The sequence below is a fragment of the Cibotium barometz genome, chromosome 50, assembly GCF_041138505.1.
Source record: "Cibotium barometz isolate CiBa-2024 chromosome 50, ASM4113850v1, whole genome shotgun sequence".
Taxonomy (NCBI): domain Eukaryota; kingdom Viridiplantae; phylum Streptophyta; class Polypodiopsida; order Cyatheales; family Cibotiaceae; genus Cibotium; species Cibotium barometz.
The window spans coordinates 38,890,584-38,908,017 of NC_141095.1; the positions used below are offsets into that span (position 1 = coordinate 38,890,584).

The 17,434-nt window shown below is 42.5% G+C and overlaps 1 protein-coding gene across 1 annotated transcript; it reads left to right on the plus strand.

The window, feature by feature from the left end:
- The first annotated feature begins 14,116 nt into the window (after nucleotides 1-14,116).
- On the plus strand, nucleotides 14,117-16,762 carry LOC147610101 (pentatricopeptide repeat-containing protein At4g39530-like). The gene has a single exon (XM_086787262.1). It carries the CDS (start codon nucleotides 14,117-14,119, stop codon nucleotides 16,760-16,762), a length of 2,646 nt encoding a protein of 881 aa, XP_086643388.1.
- Nucleotides 16,763-17,434: the final 672 nt, after the last annotated feature.

Here is a 17,434-nt window from a genome sequence, read left to right on the forward strand (position 1 = left end):
CTCAGCGCACTTGATTCTGGAGGCTTTACATTGGCATTTGAAGCCAATGTAGTGGCTCCACAAAACCATCCCCTACTCCTCGGCTAACACATTTTAAAGCTCCACATTGCCATTGTAGAGCCTTCAAAATCAAGTGTGCTCAGCGCACTTGATTTTGCAAGCTTTACATTGGCATTTTAAGCCAATGTAGAGGCTTTTCATGGCCATTATTAGCACCAAAACCCATTGTAGAGCTTTATTGTGACTACAAGGCCAATGTAGAGCCTCTAGAAAATCAAGTGCGCCCAGCACACTTGATTCTGGAGGTTTTCCATTGTCCATATTGTTGGAATTAGGGTTGCAGGAAAGCACACAAAGCTTGGAGAAGAAGAAGCAAGAATGCACACAACACAAAGTTTATTATGAGTGCCAAAAATGAAAGATAACAAGCCCTAGAAGATAATGGGCGTATATACAATGCACGGGGGAAAAAACCTCCTAGTGAGGGAAAAAGTGCCCCGGCGGTCCTAAGTGTATTCACACACATCACTACTATAATATGGTAACAAATCCCCCCTGGAGTGATGCGGTGAACAAGAGCTAGCACTCATGTATAGGGAAGTGTCTAGCTATGTGGACGAATCCACAAAAGGGAGTAAGCCCAAAGCTTTGCGAAAAGCTTCGAACTTCTCACGAGGCAGAGCCTTTGTGAAAAGGTCTGCAAGGTTATCCTGTGTTGGCACATAAGCCAAACTGATCTCTCCTGCAGAGAGTCTCTCCCTGACATAATGGTAGTGCACCTCAATGTGCTTCGTACGAGCATGGAACACTGGGTTCCGCGCAACTGCCAATGCGCTCTGACTGTCAGTGAAGATGGTGGTGGCAGATGGCTGCCCAACACCCAAATCAGCCATAAGGCGTCTGAGCCACACACACTCAACCGTAGCTGTGAAAGCTGCCCTGTACTCAGCTTCACAACTAGAAGTGGCCACAGTAGGCTGCTTCTTGCTCAACCATGATATGCATGAGCTTCCAAGCATGAAGCAAAAACCACTCGTGGACACGCGTGTGTCATAACAACCAGCCCAGTCAGAATCTGAAAAAGCATGTAAATCTGGCGGCAATGATCCCCCCTTGGGATAAAACAACCCAAGATGCCGAGTACCACTCAAATAGCGAAAGATACGCTTCACTGCCTGCCAATGCTTAATGCCTGGGCTATGCATAAATCTGCTCACCTGTGAGACTGCAAACTGAATGTCTGGCCTCGTAATGCATACATAAATGAGGCAACCAACAGCTGTCTGATAGAGTGTGACATCAAAGTGATCTCCAGCATCATGAAGACTCAACTTCAAACCTGTCTCCATTGGAGTAGCAATAGGCTTGCAGTCTTTAAGGCCAAATCTCCGCAACAATGTTTCAATATACTTTGTCTGACACAAAGCAATACCTCCATCACACTGCTTAAATTGTATCCCCAAATAATGATGCAAATGCCCCAAATCTGACATCTCAAAAGAGGCATTCAAATCAGCCTTAAAATCAGCAATATGACTCTCATTTGGTCCTGTGAGCAGCATGTCATCGACATAGAGAGCAATGATTAGATGTACACCATCCACACGTTTAACATACAAAGTGCTTTCTGTTGGACTATTCTGAAACCCATGTGCAGTCAAATATGCATGTATTTTTTCATACCAAGCTCGTGGAGCTTGCTTTAAACCATATAAAGCCTTTTTTAACCTGCACACTTTGTTTTCCTGCCCTCTTTGAACAAAACCACGAGGCTGCGATACATACACCTCCTCATGCAAATCTCCATTTAAGAACGCAGTCTTTATGTCCAGCTGATGTACATTCCAACCATTATGAGCTGCTAATGCACAGATGCTACGAACAGTGGTCATACGACATGTGGGAGCAAAAGTCTCATCAAAATCAATGCCCTTCTCTTGAGCATAACCTTTTGCAACAAGCCTAGCCTTATGGCGATCCACTGTGCCATCAGGCTTACGCTTCAATTTGTATACCCACTTAGTGCCAATGGCCTTCTTGCCAGGGGGCAAGTCACATAAAGACCATGTACCATTCTTCATAATAGCATCGTATTCTGCTTGCATAGCAGCCATCCAATTTTCTGAACTTTGTGCCTCATCAAATGAAACAGGCTCACTTTCATCGCACATACTAGAAACAGCCAATGCATAACAATCTGACGCATAAGAGGCACCATGAGAGCCAGAACGAGTGCGACTAGACAAAGGGGCATCCAACTTGCTGTCACGCAAAGTCTGCACCAGCCATCTAGGCATGTTCCTAGAGCCCTCAATCTCTTGTCTCTCATCCTCAAGTGCATCATGCACATCTGCATCAGATATAGGCTGATCTGTGCCATCATTTAAAACCTGCATAGGCTGAAAAACTGCCTCATGAGGTATTGCACTTGACTGTGCACCACTGAAAAGAGGCAACAATGTATCATAGACATCACGTGAGCTGATATCTGTCTCCTTAGTACATGAAACCAAGGGCTGAACTGCATCTTCCACAAATACAACATCACGGCTAACCAAAATGCGCTTTGTCTGTGGATGATACAAACGATAGCCTTTGCTCTCAGCACTATATCCAACAAAAATACATTTGACAGCTTTGTCATCCAATTTTCTGCGATGTTGCACAGGCACTAATGCATATGCCAGGCAACCAAAAACACGTAAATGGCCAACAGATGGCTTGCGGCTATGCCAAGCCTCATATGGAGTGACAACCTGTAATGCTTTGGTGGGACACCTGTTTAGTACATAAGTGGCACACATGACAGCCTCAAGCCAAAAACCATGTGGTAGACTTTGACTCTTAACCATACATCTTGCCATTTCCATGAGAGACCTGTTTTTTCTCTCAGCCACACCATTTTGCTGTGGTGTATACGGCACTGTACTTTGGTGTTTTATCCCACGCTCAGCCAGAAATGCATTAAATTCTGAAGACATATACTCCCCCCCTCGATCTGAACGGAGGGTGCCCATCTTACTTTCTGACACATTTTCAGCCATAACCAAAAACTGTTTGAAGCACAAAAACACTTCGGACTTTGCCTTCAAAGGATATACCCATGCATGCCTGGTAAAATCATCAATGAAAGTCACGAAGTAAAGGTAGTTTCCAAATGATGGAGTTTGCATGGGACCACAAACATCACTGTGAACAAGCTGCAATCTGCGTTCAGCTCTCACTGATCCATCTTTGGGAAAGGAAGCACGCTGCATTTTACCCAATATGCAGCCCTCACAAACATGCTTGACAGGTGCCTCAAGCTTAGGCAAAGAAGACACCATTTCAGATTTCTGCAGGCGCAGCAAACTTGCAAAATTCAGATGACCAAAACGTGCATGCCACAGTTTTGCATCTGAAATAGCCTGCGTATCCATAATAGCACATGCTGAATCCTCTACACATTTGCCATCCATATTGAGCTTATACAGCCCTCGACATAGTGAACCAGATGCTACAATGATGTCACCACAAGAGAGATCATGAACAGTACATCTGTCATCCACAAATTTTACAACCAAACCTGTTTTGGCAAATGCGGAGACTGACAGCAGATTCTTTTTGATCCCTGGCACATACAATGCATCAAAAAGTGTAAAGGTGTTGCCATTTGCAACATTCAGCACAATCTGTCCAACTCCTTCAACGGGATAAGAGGAGTTATTGGCACAAGTGACAGTATTCCCTGTGGGAGCAGACTCAAGGAAAGTGAATAAACTGCGCTGCGAGGTGATATGCTTAGTGGCACCACTGTCAAAGTACCATACATCTGAATCTACTGCAGACATACATGTGTCATGCAAAGATGGGTCATAACTGCACTGCGCATTGAATGCCCATTCTGTATCTAGCACAACATTAGCAGATTCATTGTTAGAAGGAGAGGCATCTGCAACAGCCATACCAGCCTCTTTCTTCTTAGCCTCTTTCGCAGCCAGCTTAGGACACGCTTTGATGACATGATCATTTCCCTTACAGTACTTGCAAAATGTCTTCTGTTTGTCACCCTTCTTCTCATCTTTGTCTTCCTTCTTTGGTTGCGCAGCATTTGCAGATTTCTGCTTACTAGAAGAAAAGCCAGCTTTACCTTTCCCGCTTCTCTGACTAGCAACGAAAGCTTGATCTGCGACACGCATAATATTCCTGTTTTGCCTTAACTGGTCTTCTTGCAGCAAAACAGAAACTAACTCCTCAAATGATAAGGCATTGGGATTGCCTTTCATCATCAAGCGAAGAGTGGAAGCAAAACCCTGATAAGAATCTGGTAGACCATTCAAAACAGTCTGCACAAGTGAACTGTCTGACAGGATTTCATCTGCAGAAATGAGCTGCTCTTTGAAATCCTTGATCTTTGTCAAAAAGCTATCCATAGAATCACCTTCGTTCATATGCTCACTCTCCAACTGTTTTCGGAGATAAGCAACACGAGCCTCATTTCTTGCCTGATACAATGTGGCAAGTACATCCCAAGCATCCTTAGAAGTCCTGCAGGAGCGAATATGTGGGATAATGGTACGTTTGACAGACAGCGCAATCAAGGCATGAGCCTGCGCATCTCTACCATCCCAACGAATCTGCTCTGCTGAAAGTGGTGGTTCTCGAACAGCTGCTACAGCACTTGTGCCTGCACCATCATCAACAGTACCTGTTTCTGATGTATTTGCAGCATTCCCAGCCACAATAGGACGTGCATCAATACCCTGCACAATGTTCCATAACCCCTTTGCTACCAATACATGTCGCATCATATATGCCCACAATGGATAGTTGGTGCCATCCAACTTATCCTCATCAGCAGCCAACATGCGGAATACATCATTGTTGTCAGCCATGGCCAATGACTGTACTACTAGATGTAAATGCTGTCTGTAAGAGGTAAACCTGTATAAAATCGACCTGTGCTATGTAGCACAGCCCAAAACAGACGAATGGGCACCTGTCCTGCAGATTTTAATCTTGACAGAAAATCTGCACAGTAGGACGATTTTGCCTGCGCAGTACTTGGAATGCAAAAACGGAGGGCGAAATGACTTCAGATCAAAATTCTGAAACGACCAAGCCCTAAGGGCTCTCCCACGGCATATACTAACCTGCAGACGCTCGTGAAACCTCGTCGCAATCGGAGGAGATGAAGCGGCAGGTGCCGGTGATGCTGCCCGGGAGGAGGAAGCCTGCTCTGATACCAATTGTTGGAATTAGGGTTGCAGGAAAGCACACAAAGCTTGGAGAAGAAGAAGCAAGAATGCACACAACACAAAGTTTATTATGAGTGCCAAAAATGAAAGATAACAAGCCCTAGAAGATAATGGGCGTATATACAATGCACGGGGGAAAAAACCTCCTAGTGAGGGAAAAAGTGCCCCGGCGGTCCTAAGTGTGTTCACACACATCACTACTATAATATGGTAACACATATGGCCATTCTGGAGGTCCATTGCAAGGGACATGAAGGAGAATCTAACTAGCCTATGTAGAGCCTCTAGAATCAAGTGCACCCATTGTACTTGATTCTGGAGGTTTTCCATTGTCCATATGGCCATTCTGGAGGTCCATTGTGCAAGGGACATGCAGGAGGCTCCAACTGGTCTATGTAGAGCCTCCAAAATCAAGTGCACCCATCGTACTTGATTCTACAGGTTTTCCATTAGCCATATGCCCATTCTAGACGTCTATTGTAGGGGACATGTAGGAGGCTCCAACTGGCCAATGTAGAGCCTCCAGAATCAAGTGCACCCAATGCACTTGATTCTGAAGGTTTTCCATTGGCAACATGGCCATTATGAGGTCCATTGTAGGGGACATGTAGGAGGCTCCAATTGGCCTGTGTAGAGCCTCCAAAATCAAGTGTGCCCAGCACACTTGATTCTGTATGTTTTCCATTGGCCATATGGAGGTCCATTGCAAGGGACATGTAGGAGACATGTAGGACACTTGATTCTGTATGTTTTCCATATGGCCATTCTGGAGGTCCATTGCAAGGGACATGTAGGAGACTCCACCTACTACCAATGTAGAGCCTCCAGAATCAAGTGTGCCTAGCGCACTTGATTTTGGAGGTTTTCCATTGGCATTTAGCCAATATAGAGGTGCTCTACATGGCCCTTGAAGCCCACTGCATGTTTGTTGTGGTGGGCAATTGTAGCCAATACAATCCTGGTCCAATATGCTACTAGAGCATAGAGACCTCCTTTAGGAAGGGATAGATATAGCATGATAGAGAGCGGATTACATTGCTCTCAAAAAAGCCACAGAGAGGTAGAGAGAGGGTGATGTCATTGATCACAGAGAGACAGAGAGAAAAGCACAGAGAGACAGAGAGAAAAGCACAAAGAGACAGAGAGAGAAAAGCACATAGAGACAGAGAGAGGGGAGACTTACATTTTTGCAGAGCAGACTTGCACGTTGTCGTTTAGAGAATAGTAACAAAAAAGGAGGAAAAAATGAATCCACTAATATTGGTATTGATTTCAGAATGTACCATTCATTTTCGTAGCTGTTTCCTTTTCTGTCAACCAATGATTAGTCCATATACTTTCTGCCACAACACTTGATTGCTTTTTGCCAGCCCATGATTAGTATGGTAGAAAAATATATTGAATAAGACCATGATTTCTTTTTTACCAATGCATGATTATATTCATATCCAACTACCACAAAAATTAATCAGATAGAAACTAGAACAATGACTAGATAAAAACTACCAAAGTGACTAGATAAAATTAACCGGATCTAGTTTTGGTGGTAGGTCTTTGCAAACATGCTTAAATAAAAATTTGTTAAGGTTAAATAAAATATTGTTAAATAAATTTTACTTCTTGAGGTAAGAGTTGCACCTTTGGAAATGTCCACCAACTCCCAATGTTATGTGACTAGATCTTCTTGTTCTCAGGGAGATTGCTCTTTTAGAGCTATGGATTCTTCACTGCCTCCTGCTAAACACTCCATGCTAAACACTCCAAAAAGTTACAGGCAAGAACAATAGAGAATAGCGAGTCCAGGGTGTCTTGAGGATAGTTTGATGAGGAGGAGGACATTCCGAGCCCTCCTCCAATCCAAAGGCAAAGAGATGAGGGCGAAGTGTTGAGGGATGACAGAGACAAAGAGGATGATAATGGGAGGGACAAAGATGAAGAGGGTGAGAATGAGAGAGAGAATGAGGATGAGGATGATAGGGGGGATGAGTATGATAGAGGGAAATTGGATGAGGATGATAGAGAGGATGAGGACGATAGACAGAATGAGGGACAAGATGAGAATGTGGATGATAGAGAGAGAGAGAGGATGAGAATGTGGATGATAGAGAGAGAGAGAGAGGATGAGAATGACAGAGAGGATGAGGATGATAGACAGGATGAGAATGAGGGACAAGTTGAGAATGTGGATGATAGAGAGAGAGAGAGAGAGAGACAGATGAGAATGACAGAGAGAGACAGATGAGAATGAGGATGACAGAGATGATAGAGAGGGAGAGGATGAGAATGACAGAGAGAGAAAGGATGAGAATGAGGATGACACAGACAGAGAGCATGATAATGAGGATGATGGAGAGGATGAGAATGACAAAGAGAAAGAGACTGCAAATGATGAAGAGGATGATGATGGGGGGGACACCAATACAACTGAGACAAGAAAAACAGAGAGCAATAAGGCAGAGATTTTTGGAAAATTCCTCAAGACCTCTACCCCCGCTACTTTTATTGATAGGATTACAGTTACCTTTAGCACCCCACGCCCCAAAATCCCTTTATGTAGGCTTCTCCCAACAGAGGCCATAAGGAGACTATGTCCTAGTACTGATAGGACCTTGGGTCGAGCATTCAAGAATGTGGTTGGGTATCTTGAAAGTAAGGGGAAACTCATAGTGTCAACAATGACTGATTTGGATGGAGAGGAGACTCCTCTGAGAGAAGAAACAAAATTGTCTTGGAGTATAGCATGGAAAGAGGTGAATGAGGCCTTTGAGGAGTCTCTAAGCAATATGCCAGAATGGGGCCCGTTTCTTCAAGGCAAAATGATACATATATTGGATGGAAACAACCGCTACAAATCTTGGAGGGATCTTATTGATCGAGTTGAGCAATGTCTAGTCAACAATATTTTTTCCTATCTAATTTTATTTTCTCCTATCTAATTTTATTATCTTCTATCCTTCTACCTTAGGAGTTTCCAAATGACATCTCTGTGCATCCTCTGGTTAGCTGTGAATTTTTGCATTTTGAGAAGGTGGACCTTGGAGAGCTCATGTTCTCTCTTTCTAGATTAAATAAGTATATGTTCTACATGTAAATTTTCTTTTGTAGTAGAGTACTATCTTATTGTTAATTGTTTTTAACTCTATGCATTGATTGCACTAGGTTGCATGACTATGCCTTTGTACCGACAACTTTTGGGGAGCATCTTTTTCAATTAAGGAGAATTGGTGAGTCCGATAAGACCACCATCCTTGCAGGGTTGGATGATGAGCACAAGGCATGCATGGAGAATGAAATGAAGAAGTGCCCCGTGGTGGGAAAAAAAGCTGGTTTTCTGTTCCCATTAACATATTGGCATGGCTTCTATTCAAGGTATGCAAGAGTAACATGATGTGATCAATTTATCTTCTATTCAAGGTATGCAAGAGTAACATGATGTGATCTATTTATCTTCTATTCAAGGTATGCAAGAATAAATTGATTATGAAATGAATTTTGCAGGATGAGATGGAGCATAAAATCGAAGACAAGGCTAAGGGCATGGATGAGGTTGGCAGGGGTAAGGTGACAAGAGAGATAGAAGTTTATTTTCAGAATAGGTTTGGGAAGTATGCCCAAATAGTAGACCCTGCCAATGGCGAATACTTTTGGCATGCTGTGCTCTCACTTCCTTGGCATGACAAAGGGAATCATATTGCGACAGAGGAGAAACTCAACATGATTGGGGCTACCTGTGTTAGGGATGAGGATAAGGCAGACTTAGTTCAGATGTTGGATAATTCCCAAGCTAGCATTCGAGAGATAGAGTACTTGCCTAAGGATTAAAAAAAGTGAGAGAGTGGTTGTATATATTTGTCTTTTGGCTGCAAATAAATCAGTATGGCACCACTCTTTTAGAGGAGATACAAAATGCTGATAGGATTTCCTTACCTTCCATTAATTCTTTTACAAACTATGTCATGTTTTCTCGACGAAAGTATTTTAAGAAAGCTTTCAGAGTCCATCAGGGGGATATAAAATTTACCAATGATATAGACATACAAAAGGGGCTACGGAATGCAATAGATTGAGTTGTTTATAGGTAATTCTGTTATTATGGTCAATCTTTATTAGTTTTGGTTGTCCTTCCTATATAACTGATTGACTTGTGTTTTTCTTTCCATTCTGGGATGTAGGTGGCTACTGCAAGAGGTGGTTACTAGTACAATGCAGGCCATACCACCACTTGTGTTATTATGGACATGCAAGGATACTCCATGATATATATATGCAGATCTGCAACTAGGAAGAGTAAGTAGTGTTTTTGTAATCATGGTCATGATGATAATATCTATGTATGTTAAAGGTAAGAAATTTATTTTCTAATTTTGAATGTTGATATGCATGGTTAACCTCTTTCGACTGTTGAAAAGACAAAATGTCCTTTTGGTGGCTAGACATGGTTGCTGTGTCGGATAACGAGCTTCAATTTCATGAACAACACTTAGCTGTACTGGCTAGGATGACCCAAGTTGAGGGGTCTGATGAGGTGAGCATAAGTTGTCTATTATTTTTGCATGATGAAATTATTTTGCGCTCAGTCTTTATATTGAAGATAAATTTGTTGAAGTATGCTCTCATTGTCCAAAGTATACCAGTCATTGCTCTACGTCGCCCTGCTAGCTCTCATGCCACATCTGCAGCCTCTACATCTAGAATGCACCCTCTACCCAGTCAACCTAGGCAGGGAAATTGTTAATCAAGCATTGCATGCAAATAGGAGACAAGGACACGGTGCCGCAACACATCAAACAGTAAGTAGTTCAAGCAATGTACCTGTAGCTTCCCAACCAACACCATTGACATCATGCATATGTCATTAGTGAATCTTGTTATGTTGGGTGATAAATAGTATTCTCTTACCAATACAATATTTTTTCTTCTGTGTTTCTACACAGGAACAATATATGCATTCGAAACCTCCATCGAGGACCTTGCACGGACTGCAAGAACATAGAGGCTGCATCCCCTCTATTTAAAAATGTTTTGGAAGCCATGAATGTGGTTTGTAAGAGAGGAAAAGTCCATGGGGAAAAGACAGACTATTGTGTGGAGATGGTGTTTATAGACTTCCCCTCAAACCTCATTGTTGAGGGCTGTACGGGATAGAGAGTGCCACCTTGGAATACAGTTAGCGAAAGGCTCTATGAGGCAGCTTTCCAGTTTGTAGACTTTTGCCTTAGTGATCGTGGCTTCATTACATGCCTTTATACAATGGAAGAAGGAGTGAAGATAGAGCATGAGGCAACATCTGCAGGATTTAAGGTCTTTCATCGACAAGTGGTCAAACGCACTCCACCAATGGGAAAGAAGATGGGACAAGTTGTTACAAAGGTAGTTGAACACTTTTCTTCTACATCTTAACTTCATCTATAAATTTCAAGTTAACCCTAAGAAATTTGCATTGTATGGATTGCATGGTTTATACCCCATAATATCGATCTAGTCACCTCCGCTTGTGAACGACTCTTAGTATGCTTCCAAACTCAGGTATGGTACAATTAGAGAGGTCAACTCTATAGTGGTCTAATACCGCTCCCGAATGTTAGAGTGTGAGACAAAGACATTTATTCAAAGGTTAGATTAAGAATAAAACTAAGGAATGATTATTCTGCCTGATCGCAAATGCATAAGCACCTGATCCAGTACCAAATTCGCTTGTTGAGGTTTTTTTAATAAATATTTTATGTATTTTTAGAGTTTTTCATGGGTTTTTATGATTTTTATAATGTTTTTATATTTTTTAAGGGTTTTTGACAATGAAACAGTAAACTCACAGGAAAGCAAATGAAAATGTGTAAGATGCATATAAACAATGCAAACATGAATTTTTATATTTTATTATTATTTTTACTTTATGGAAATCCAGCCAGATTGGCAATCCGAATCTAAGATTTCTTAGTTGACAATCTAGATCTTGGGATAATTTGGATTATAGACGATTTGAATATTGAATGATCCTAAACAAGGAGCAATCTAAAAATAAAATGATAAGTTAATTTGGTGGTTTAGGAATGTGCTTTTCCAAAAAACTTCGCGATCGGGGGAGTAGGATGATTTGAATCCTAAACAATCTAAATTTGGTTAGCCAATCCAAGAGTTGGATTGACTCATATTAACCAAAATAGCCCTTGGAGCCATTAATAGAATGCTTTTCCAAGAGTGGACCTTTGTCTGAAGTCTAAGGTATCAACCCCTTTCCAATAACTATGTACGATGGACCTAACCATATTAATTCCAAAATGGTGCACACATATGTACTAAGCCCCAAAAAAAAATGCTGGCATGACTAGGTAAGAGTTCACGTCCTCTGTCCATATCATCGTCATCCTCATACTCATAGTCTATACTCATACAATCCATAATGTCAGGTCACAATTAAATTGAAATTGCTTAACAAAATGGTACTAACATGCAGTAGCACAATTGAACTCACTCACAACTAATTACTATCATGTGAATAAATAGTCATTTGGAGTCTCTCTACAAATCAACTCTCACATGATGGAGTCGTTTTGGACTCGCTTAACAAATAACCTCTCACATGTATAATGTATGGTACAAACATAACAATCTAGGTCCACACAAGCATGCATTCAACATCAAGTACTACATAGAATCACCCACGATACTGAGCTAAATACAATGACACACTAGAGTGTACACATCACATGTAACAATCTCCCTCCACACACATATGCGTACACAAACAACTCTCTCTCTCTCTCTCTCTCTCTCTCTCTCTCTCTCTCTCTCTCTCTCTCTCTCTCCATATCCTAGATTTTCATACAAGATGCACATGGGTGCCCCGATTTGCGAGCTTCTATATATAGCATGTCTAGATAGTTTCAAAGTGTGGATTTATTGAGCCAAATGTCCAAACAAACACATTTCAAATCATCTATCCAATTCATAAGAATTGAACTAATTTATTCGACTATCCAAAAAGAAAAAGGGGAGGGGGAAAGAAGAGAGAGAATTTGGATGGACGAGAGAGAGAGAGAGAAGGGAGAGTGTGCTTGAGAAAATTAGCTCCCTCAAAGCTCCCTTGTAGAAGTTCCCTCCGTGCCTACCCCCCTTGGCATAAAATTCCCACAAAGTTCACCAACAAATGGAAACTATAAGGTTGGGTTTTTCATCATTCTTGTAAGCCTTGATGGAAGGTCTCTAACAAGGCAATTCACAAACTCTCACAGAGCCTGGAACAAGTTTCCAAGTTGAAGTTGGCCTCATTCAAGCTATGATAAGAAGATGGGATGGTCGAAGAAATTCATTAAGAGTTTGCAGCTCTTGTGAGTTTCCTCCTTGTAAACATTTGAAGAACTTGTTTTTTAATGAACCCATTTATCTTGAAGGCTAGTAAATAAGATGATGAAAACTCTCAAATGTAATCGAGAGTGAGAGCAAAGAGTGAGAGTGAGAGTCAAACATGCCAACCATTGCAATGGAAGGCTTGATATGTCTTTTGTAAAAGCCTATACGAGTCTCTACAAGGACTAGATAAAGACTCTATGGAGTCAGCCTTAAAAGTGAGTAAGCATGAGACAACAGGTTATCCTTTGTGAGGTAGGCTTGGGTAAAATTTGTGTAGAGAGTTACTGGAGCTCCAGGAAGACGGGGTGGATCTAGCTCTGTAGGAGTGCATTCCCCAAAATGTACTGATGATGACTGCAATGGTGATGCCATAATGATCATTGGATCTTTGAAGGACAATCTTTACATAGTGGTGAATGTGAATAGAAAATGTGCTCATGAGTGCTCATGAATGTAATTTTGACGTTTCCTTGAATTTTTTATTGTGAATGTTCTAGCCTCTCATTTATCTCTCAAACAAGAAGAACTCTCTCTCTCTCTCTCTCTCTCTCTCTCTCTCTCTCTCCCCCCTTCCTTTTCTTTGCATCCTCCTCCTCCTCCTCCTTTGATAAATTTGAATTTTAGGATTTTGGATTGATTTTTTTTCTTTCTATTTCAAAAAAAATGGAAAAAAAAGAGAGCTTAGCTATGAATTTAGGAGCCCAATAATAAAAGATGTAATAAGGTTTCCCAATAAAAGATGAAAACAAAATGGAAAATTAAGGTTCAGCGTCCCACGACCCGGGTTCGAGGATTTTGTTGGTTTGATATTTGACAGTGATTACAGAAGTGCAAACAAAAGCTTGGGTGCCATGGGTTTGGGGTTTTCACTGAACAAGTGCATCCCATGCAACAAAATTTTGCAGCAGAGGTCGACGCTTCATCTAATCTGAAGGCCAGAGCTAGGGTTTTATATGATGGGTTGTGGGACAGGGGAACAACCATTTCCTCCAGCACATCATCTACATCAAACCTTTGTTATTTACATAGCCATTCGAATGAGCTTTTTGATCAATTCGGTTGTGAAAATTCTCCTGTAATCTATATGTTTAGAGAGCATTCCCGGAAACCATGATGAAGCATCTTGACATATACATCAGGTGGCATGAACAACTGTTGAGCTGGAGGTTGTTAAGCAAGGGTTCTTCTAGAAAAGGGCGGTGGGTGCAACATATTTTTGCATTGAATTTTCCTATCGGGACCAAGCTGTGGGCCTTACATGCATCTCATGACCCACATTGGTCATGTGGAGCATGGACATGGCCCACATCAACAGTAGATATGGGCATGCCTCTTATAATTAGGCATGGCCCCAATCTACACACACAGGCTATGTGAAGAAGCCAATGAGATAGGGGCATAGGGCAGTGTGAGCGCACCAGCATCAACGGAGACTGGCTATGTGAGGGGTATGGGCAGTGATGCAAGACCAGCTTCATGTCCTTATTGCAGGTTGATGCATCCCAAGCGATAAGCGAAGTGGCTTGGAGATGCTAAGCTTACAGGAGGCTCTTGCTTCATTGGACTGCGTGGTGGAAAAACCATCATTGGAGGAGCTCATCTGCACTGTGCAGGAGTGCAGGAAAGAAAAAAATACAGCAGGTGCAGCACGCCTGTACATGCACATCCACAATGATGGGCTAGAAGCTCATCGCATGGTTGGGAACTACCTTGTCTCGATGCTTGTGGAATGTGGAAGCATACCCCATGCTCAGCAGGTTTTTAACAGGTTAGTTCATAGGAATGAGTACTGTTGGACATCTCTTATAAATGGGTTTGTTGATTGTGGGGAGTTCAAGAATGCCCTCAATCTGTTCCAAGGAATGCAAGATGATGGTATTTATCCAAGCAGGTTTACACTTCAAGCCCTGCTGAAAGCTTGTGCTAGGCTGCAATCGGTGCCACAAGGCCAAGAAATACACACAAAAATCGCTGAGGAGGGATATGAAAGTGATCCTTTTGTTGCAAATACTCTAGTGGGCATGTATGCCAACTGTGGCTCGTTCACAGAAGCATGGGAAGTGCTTGAAGAGATGCCTGCTCGAGATGTAGTCACATGGAACGCGCTCATGGCAGGGTATGCTGACCATGGACTCGGTGAGAAAGCATTGAACTGCCTGCATATGATGCAACTTGAGGGCTTTTTCCCGAATGCTATTACCCTCGCATGTAGCTTGAAAAGTTGTTGCAGTATAGCAGCAATAGGGAGAGGTCAAGAATTACATGAAGACCTTGTAAAAGAGGGATTTGAAAGGGATATTTTTGTCGGCAACGCTTTGGTGGATCTATATGCAAAATGTGGCATGTGTTTTGAAGCTCAGGAAGTGTTTGATGACCTGCCAAACCGAAGCTTAGTCTCATGGAATGCACTTATTTCGGGGTATGTCGATCAAGGGCTAGGTGAAGAAGCACTCAACTGTTTGGAACGTATGCAATTGGAAGGGGTTTCTTTGGATGCTGTCACTTTTGTTTGCAGCCTGAAAGCTTGTGGCAGCATAGGAGCCATAGGCAAGGGTCAAGAACTACACATTGAGGTTGCCAAAGGGGGTTTCGAAGGAGACACTTTTGTTGGGAATATTCTGGTGGATATGTATGCCAAAGGTGGCTTGCTTGCTGAAGCACGAGAAATTCTCGAGAAGCTGCCAGTTCGAGATGTGATTTCTTGGAACGCACTCATCACAGGATATTGTGAATACAGCCTCAATGAGAACTCATTGTATTGCCTGGAACAGATGCAATCAGAGGGCATCTCTTCAAATGCTGTCACGCTTGCTTGCTGCTTGAAAGCTTGTCGCAGCATAGGAACTCCTGACAGGGGTCGAGCGATACATAGTGAGATCGTTGAAAAGGGCTTTGAAAGAGATTCTTCGATTGGGAATGCTTTGGTGTATATGTACGTGAACTGTGGCTCACTTGCAGAAGCAAGGAAAGTGTTTGATGAGGTACCTGTTCGAAATGTGTTCTTGTGGAATGCAATACTTGGGTCATATGCTGAACATGGGCATGGCAACGAAGTGTTGGATATTTTGGAGAAGATGCAAAAGGAGTGTCTGGCTCCAGACATTGTCACTCATGTTTGCAGCTTGAAAGGGTGTGGCAGTATAGGGGCCATAGATAGTGGTCGAAGAATACACATGGAGGTTGTCAAAGGGGGGATCGAAAGTGATATTTTTATTGGGAATATTCTGGTGGACATGTATGCCAAATGTGGCTCACTTACAGAAGCCCTTGAAGTGTTCAATAAGATGCCAGTTCGAGATGTTGTCTCATGGAATGCACTGATTGCAGGGTATTGTGAACTTAGGGACAGTGACCGAGTGTCAAACTGTATGGAACAGATGCAAGCCGAAGGCGTTTTCCCCAATGCTGTCACGTTCATTTGTTGCTTGAGAACATGTGGCACAGTAGGAGCCATAAGCAGGGCCCGAGAAATACATGCAGAGATCACCAAAGAGGGGTTTGAAAGTGCACCTTTTGTAGGGAATACTTTGGTGGACTTGTATGTGAAATGTGGCTCACTTGCAGAAGCGCAGGAAGTTTTTGATGAGCTGCCATTGCGAGATGTGGTCTCATGGACGGCACTTGTTGCAGGGTATGCCTGTCACGGGGAAAGTGAACTTGTATTTCGTATGTTTGAGAGGATGAGTGCGGAAGGCTTACAGCCAGACAGGATCACATTTCTAGTTATACTTAGTTTATGTAGCCATGCAGGTCTTGTGGATGAGGGGCAGAAGTATTTTGAAAATGTTAGCAAAGAGCGTGGCATGGTTCTTAGTATAGAGCACCACAATTGTATGATTGATGTTCTAGGCCGTGCAGGCCAACTCGATGAGGCTGTGCAAATGGTGTGGACGATGGATCTCCTGCCCAATTGCATCACATGGAGTGCTTTGTTGGGTGCATGTCGAAAGTGGGGTAACTTAGAGCTTGGTAGGTATGCCTTTGAGTGCTCAATGAGATTGAATGAAAAACAAGATGCTTCATTCATCTTGATGTCCAATATCTACGCAGATGCTCACATGTGGGAGGATGCAAGGAAGATCAATGTCATGAGAGAAGTTACAAAGCAAGGGTGCAGCAGGAAGAAGTTGCTTAAAGAGTGGCAGTGGACCGTCTTATGTAACTATGGTACATGATTCAAGACATGCGCAAACGGAACACTTAGATGCAAGACTTGGACATGTTGCCGTCAAAATGAAGAAGAAAAGCTGTTCTTGCCAGATATTGACCATGTGTTATTGGACATATCTGGGAATGGAAAATCCGTGCTTTGTAGATAGAAATAGATGCCGGTCATAAGTGTAAAATATATATATCACCTCTTCGTCATTGTGGAGCGCAACGAAGTTTGCAAGTGTCTGGCGAGATCCATCCACAGAGTGTGCCAATGCTTTAGAGATGATTCATTCCAAAATCTGAAGATTATCATTGGCTCAACTTCTTGATGGAGGATTGTCATGGGGTGGTTGACGACTCCAGGATGACATATAGACTTAACGGTTGCAGATACATCTGACAGGATCCATTACTTTGACAACTTGGCTGTTGCTTCTTGAGCCCAGTCATGTCTCAAGAGCGGGTCTCATATCTCTTGGCCGAAACATCTTCAATGTTGGGGCCAAATCCAATGCTTGTATGGCCAGTGGTGCGAGACTGGGTGGATCTCAGTCGAGGAGGAGGATTGGGTTGCTGTAGATGGCTGGTTTGCTGTAGTTGCAACACTTGGAAGTTTAGAGTCAAAATAGTGAATGCTTGAATCTTGTACACTTGGAACATTTCTCTCACTGTTTTCAGCTTCTCTATTGTAG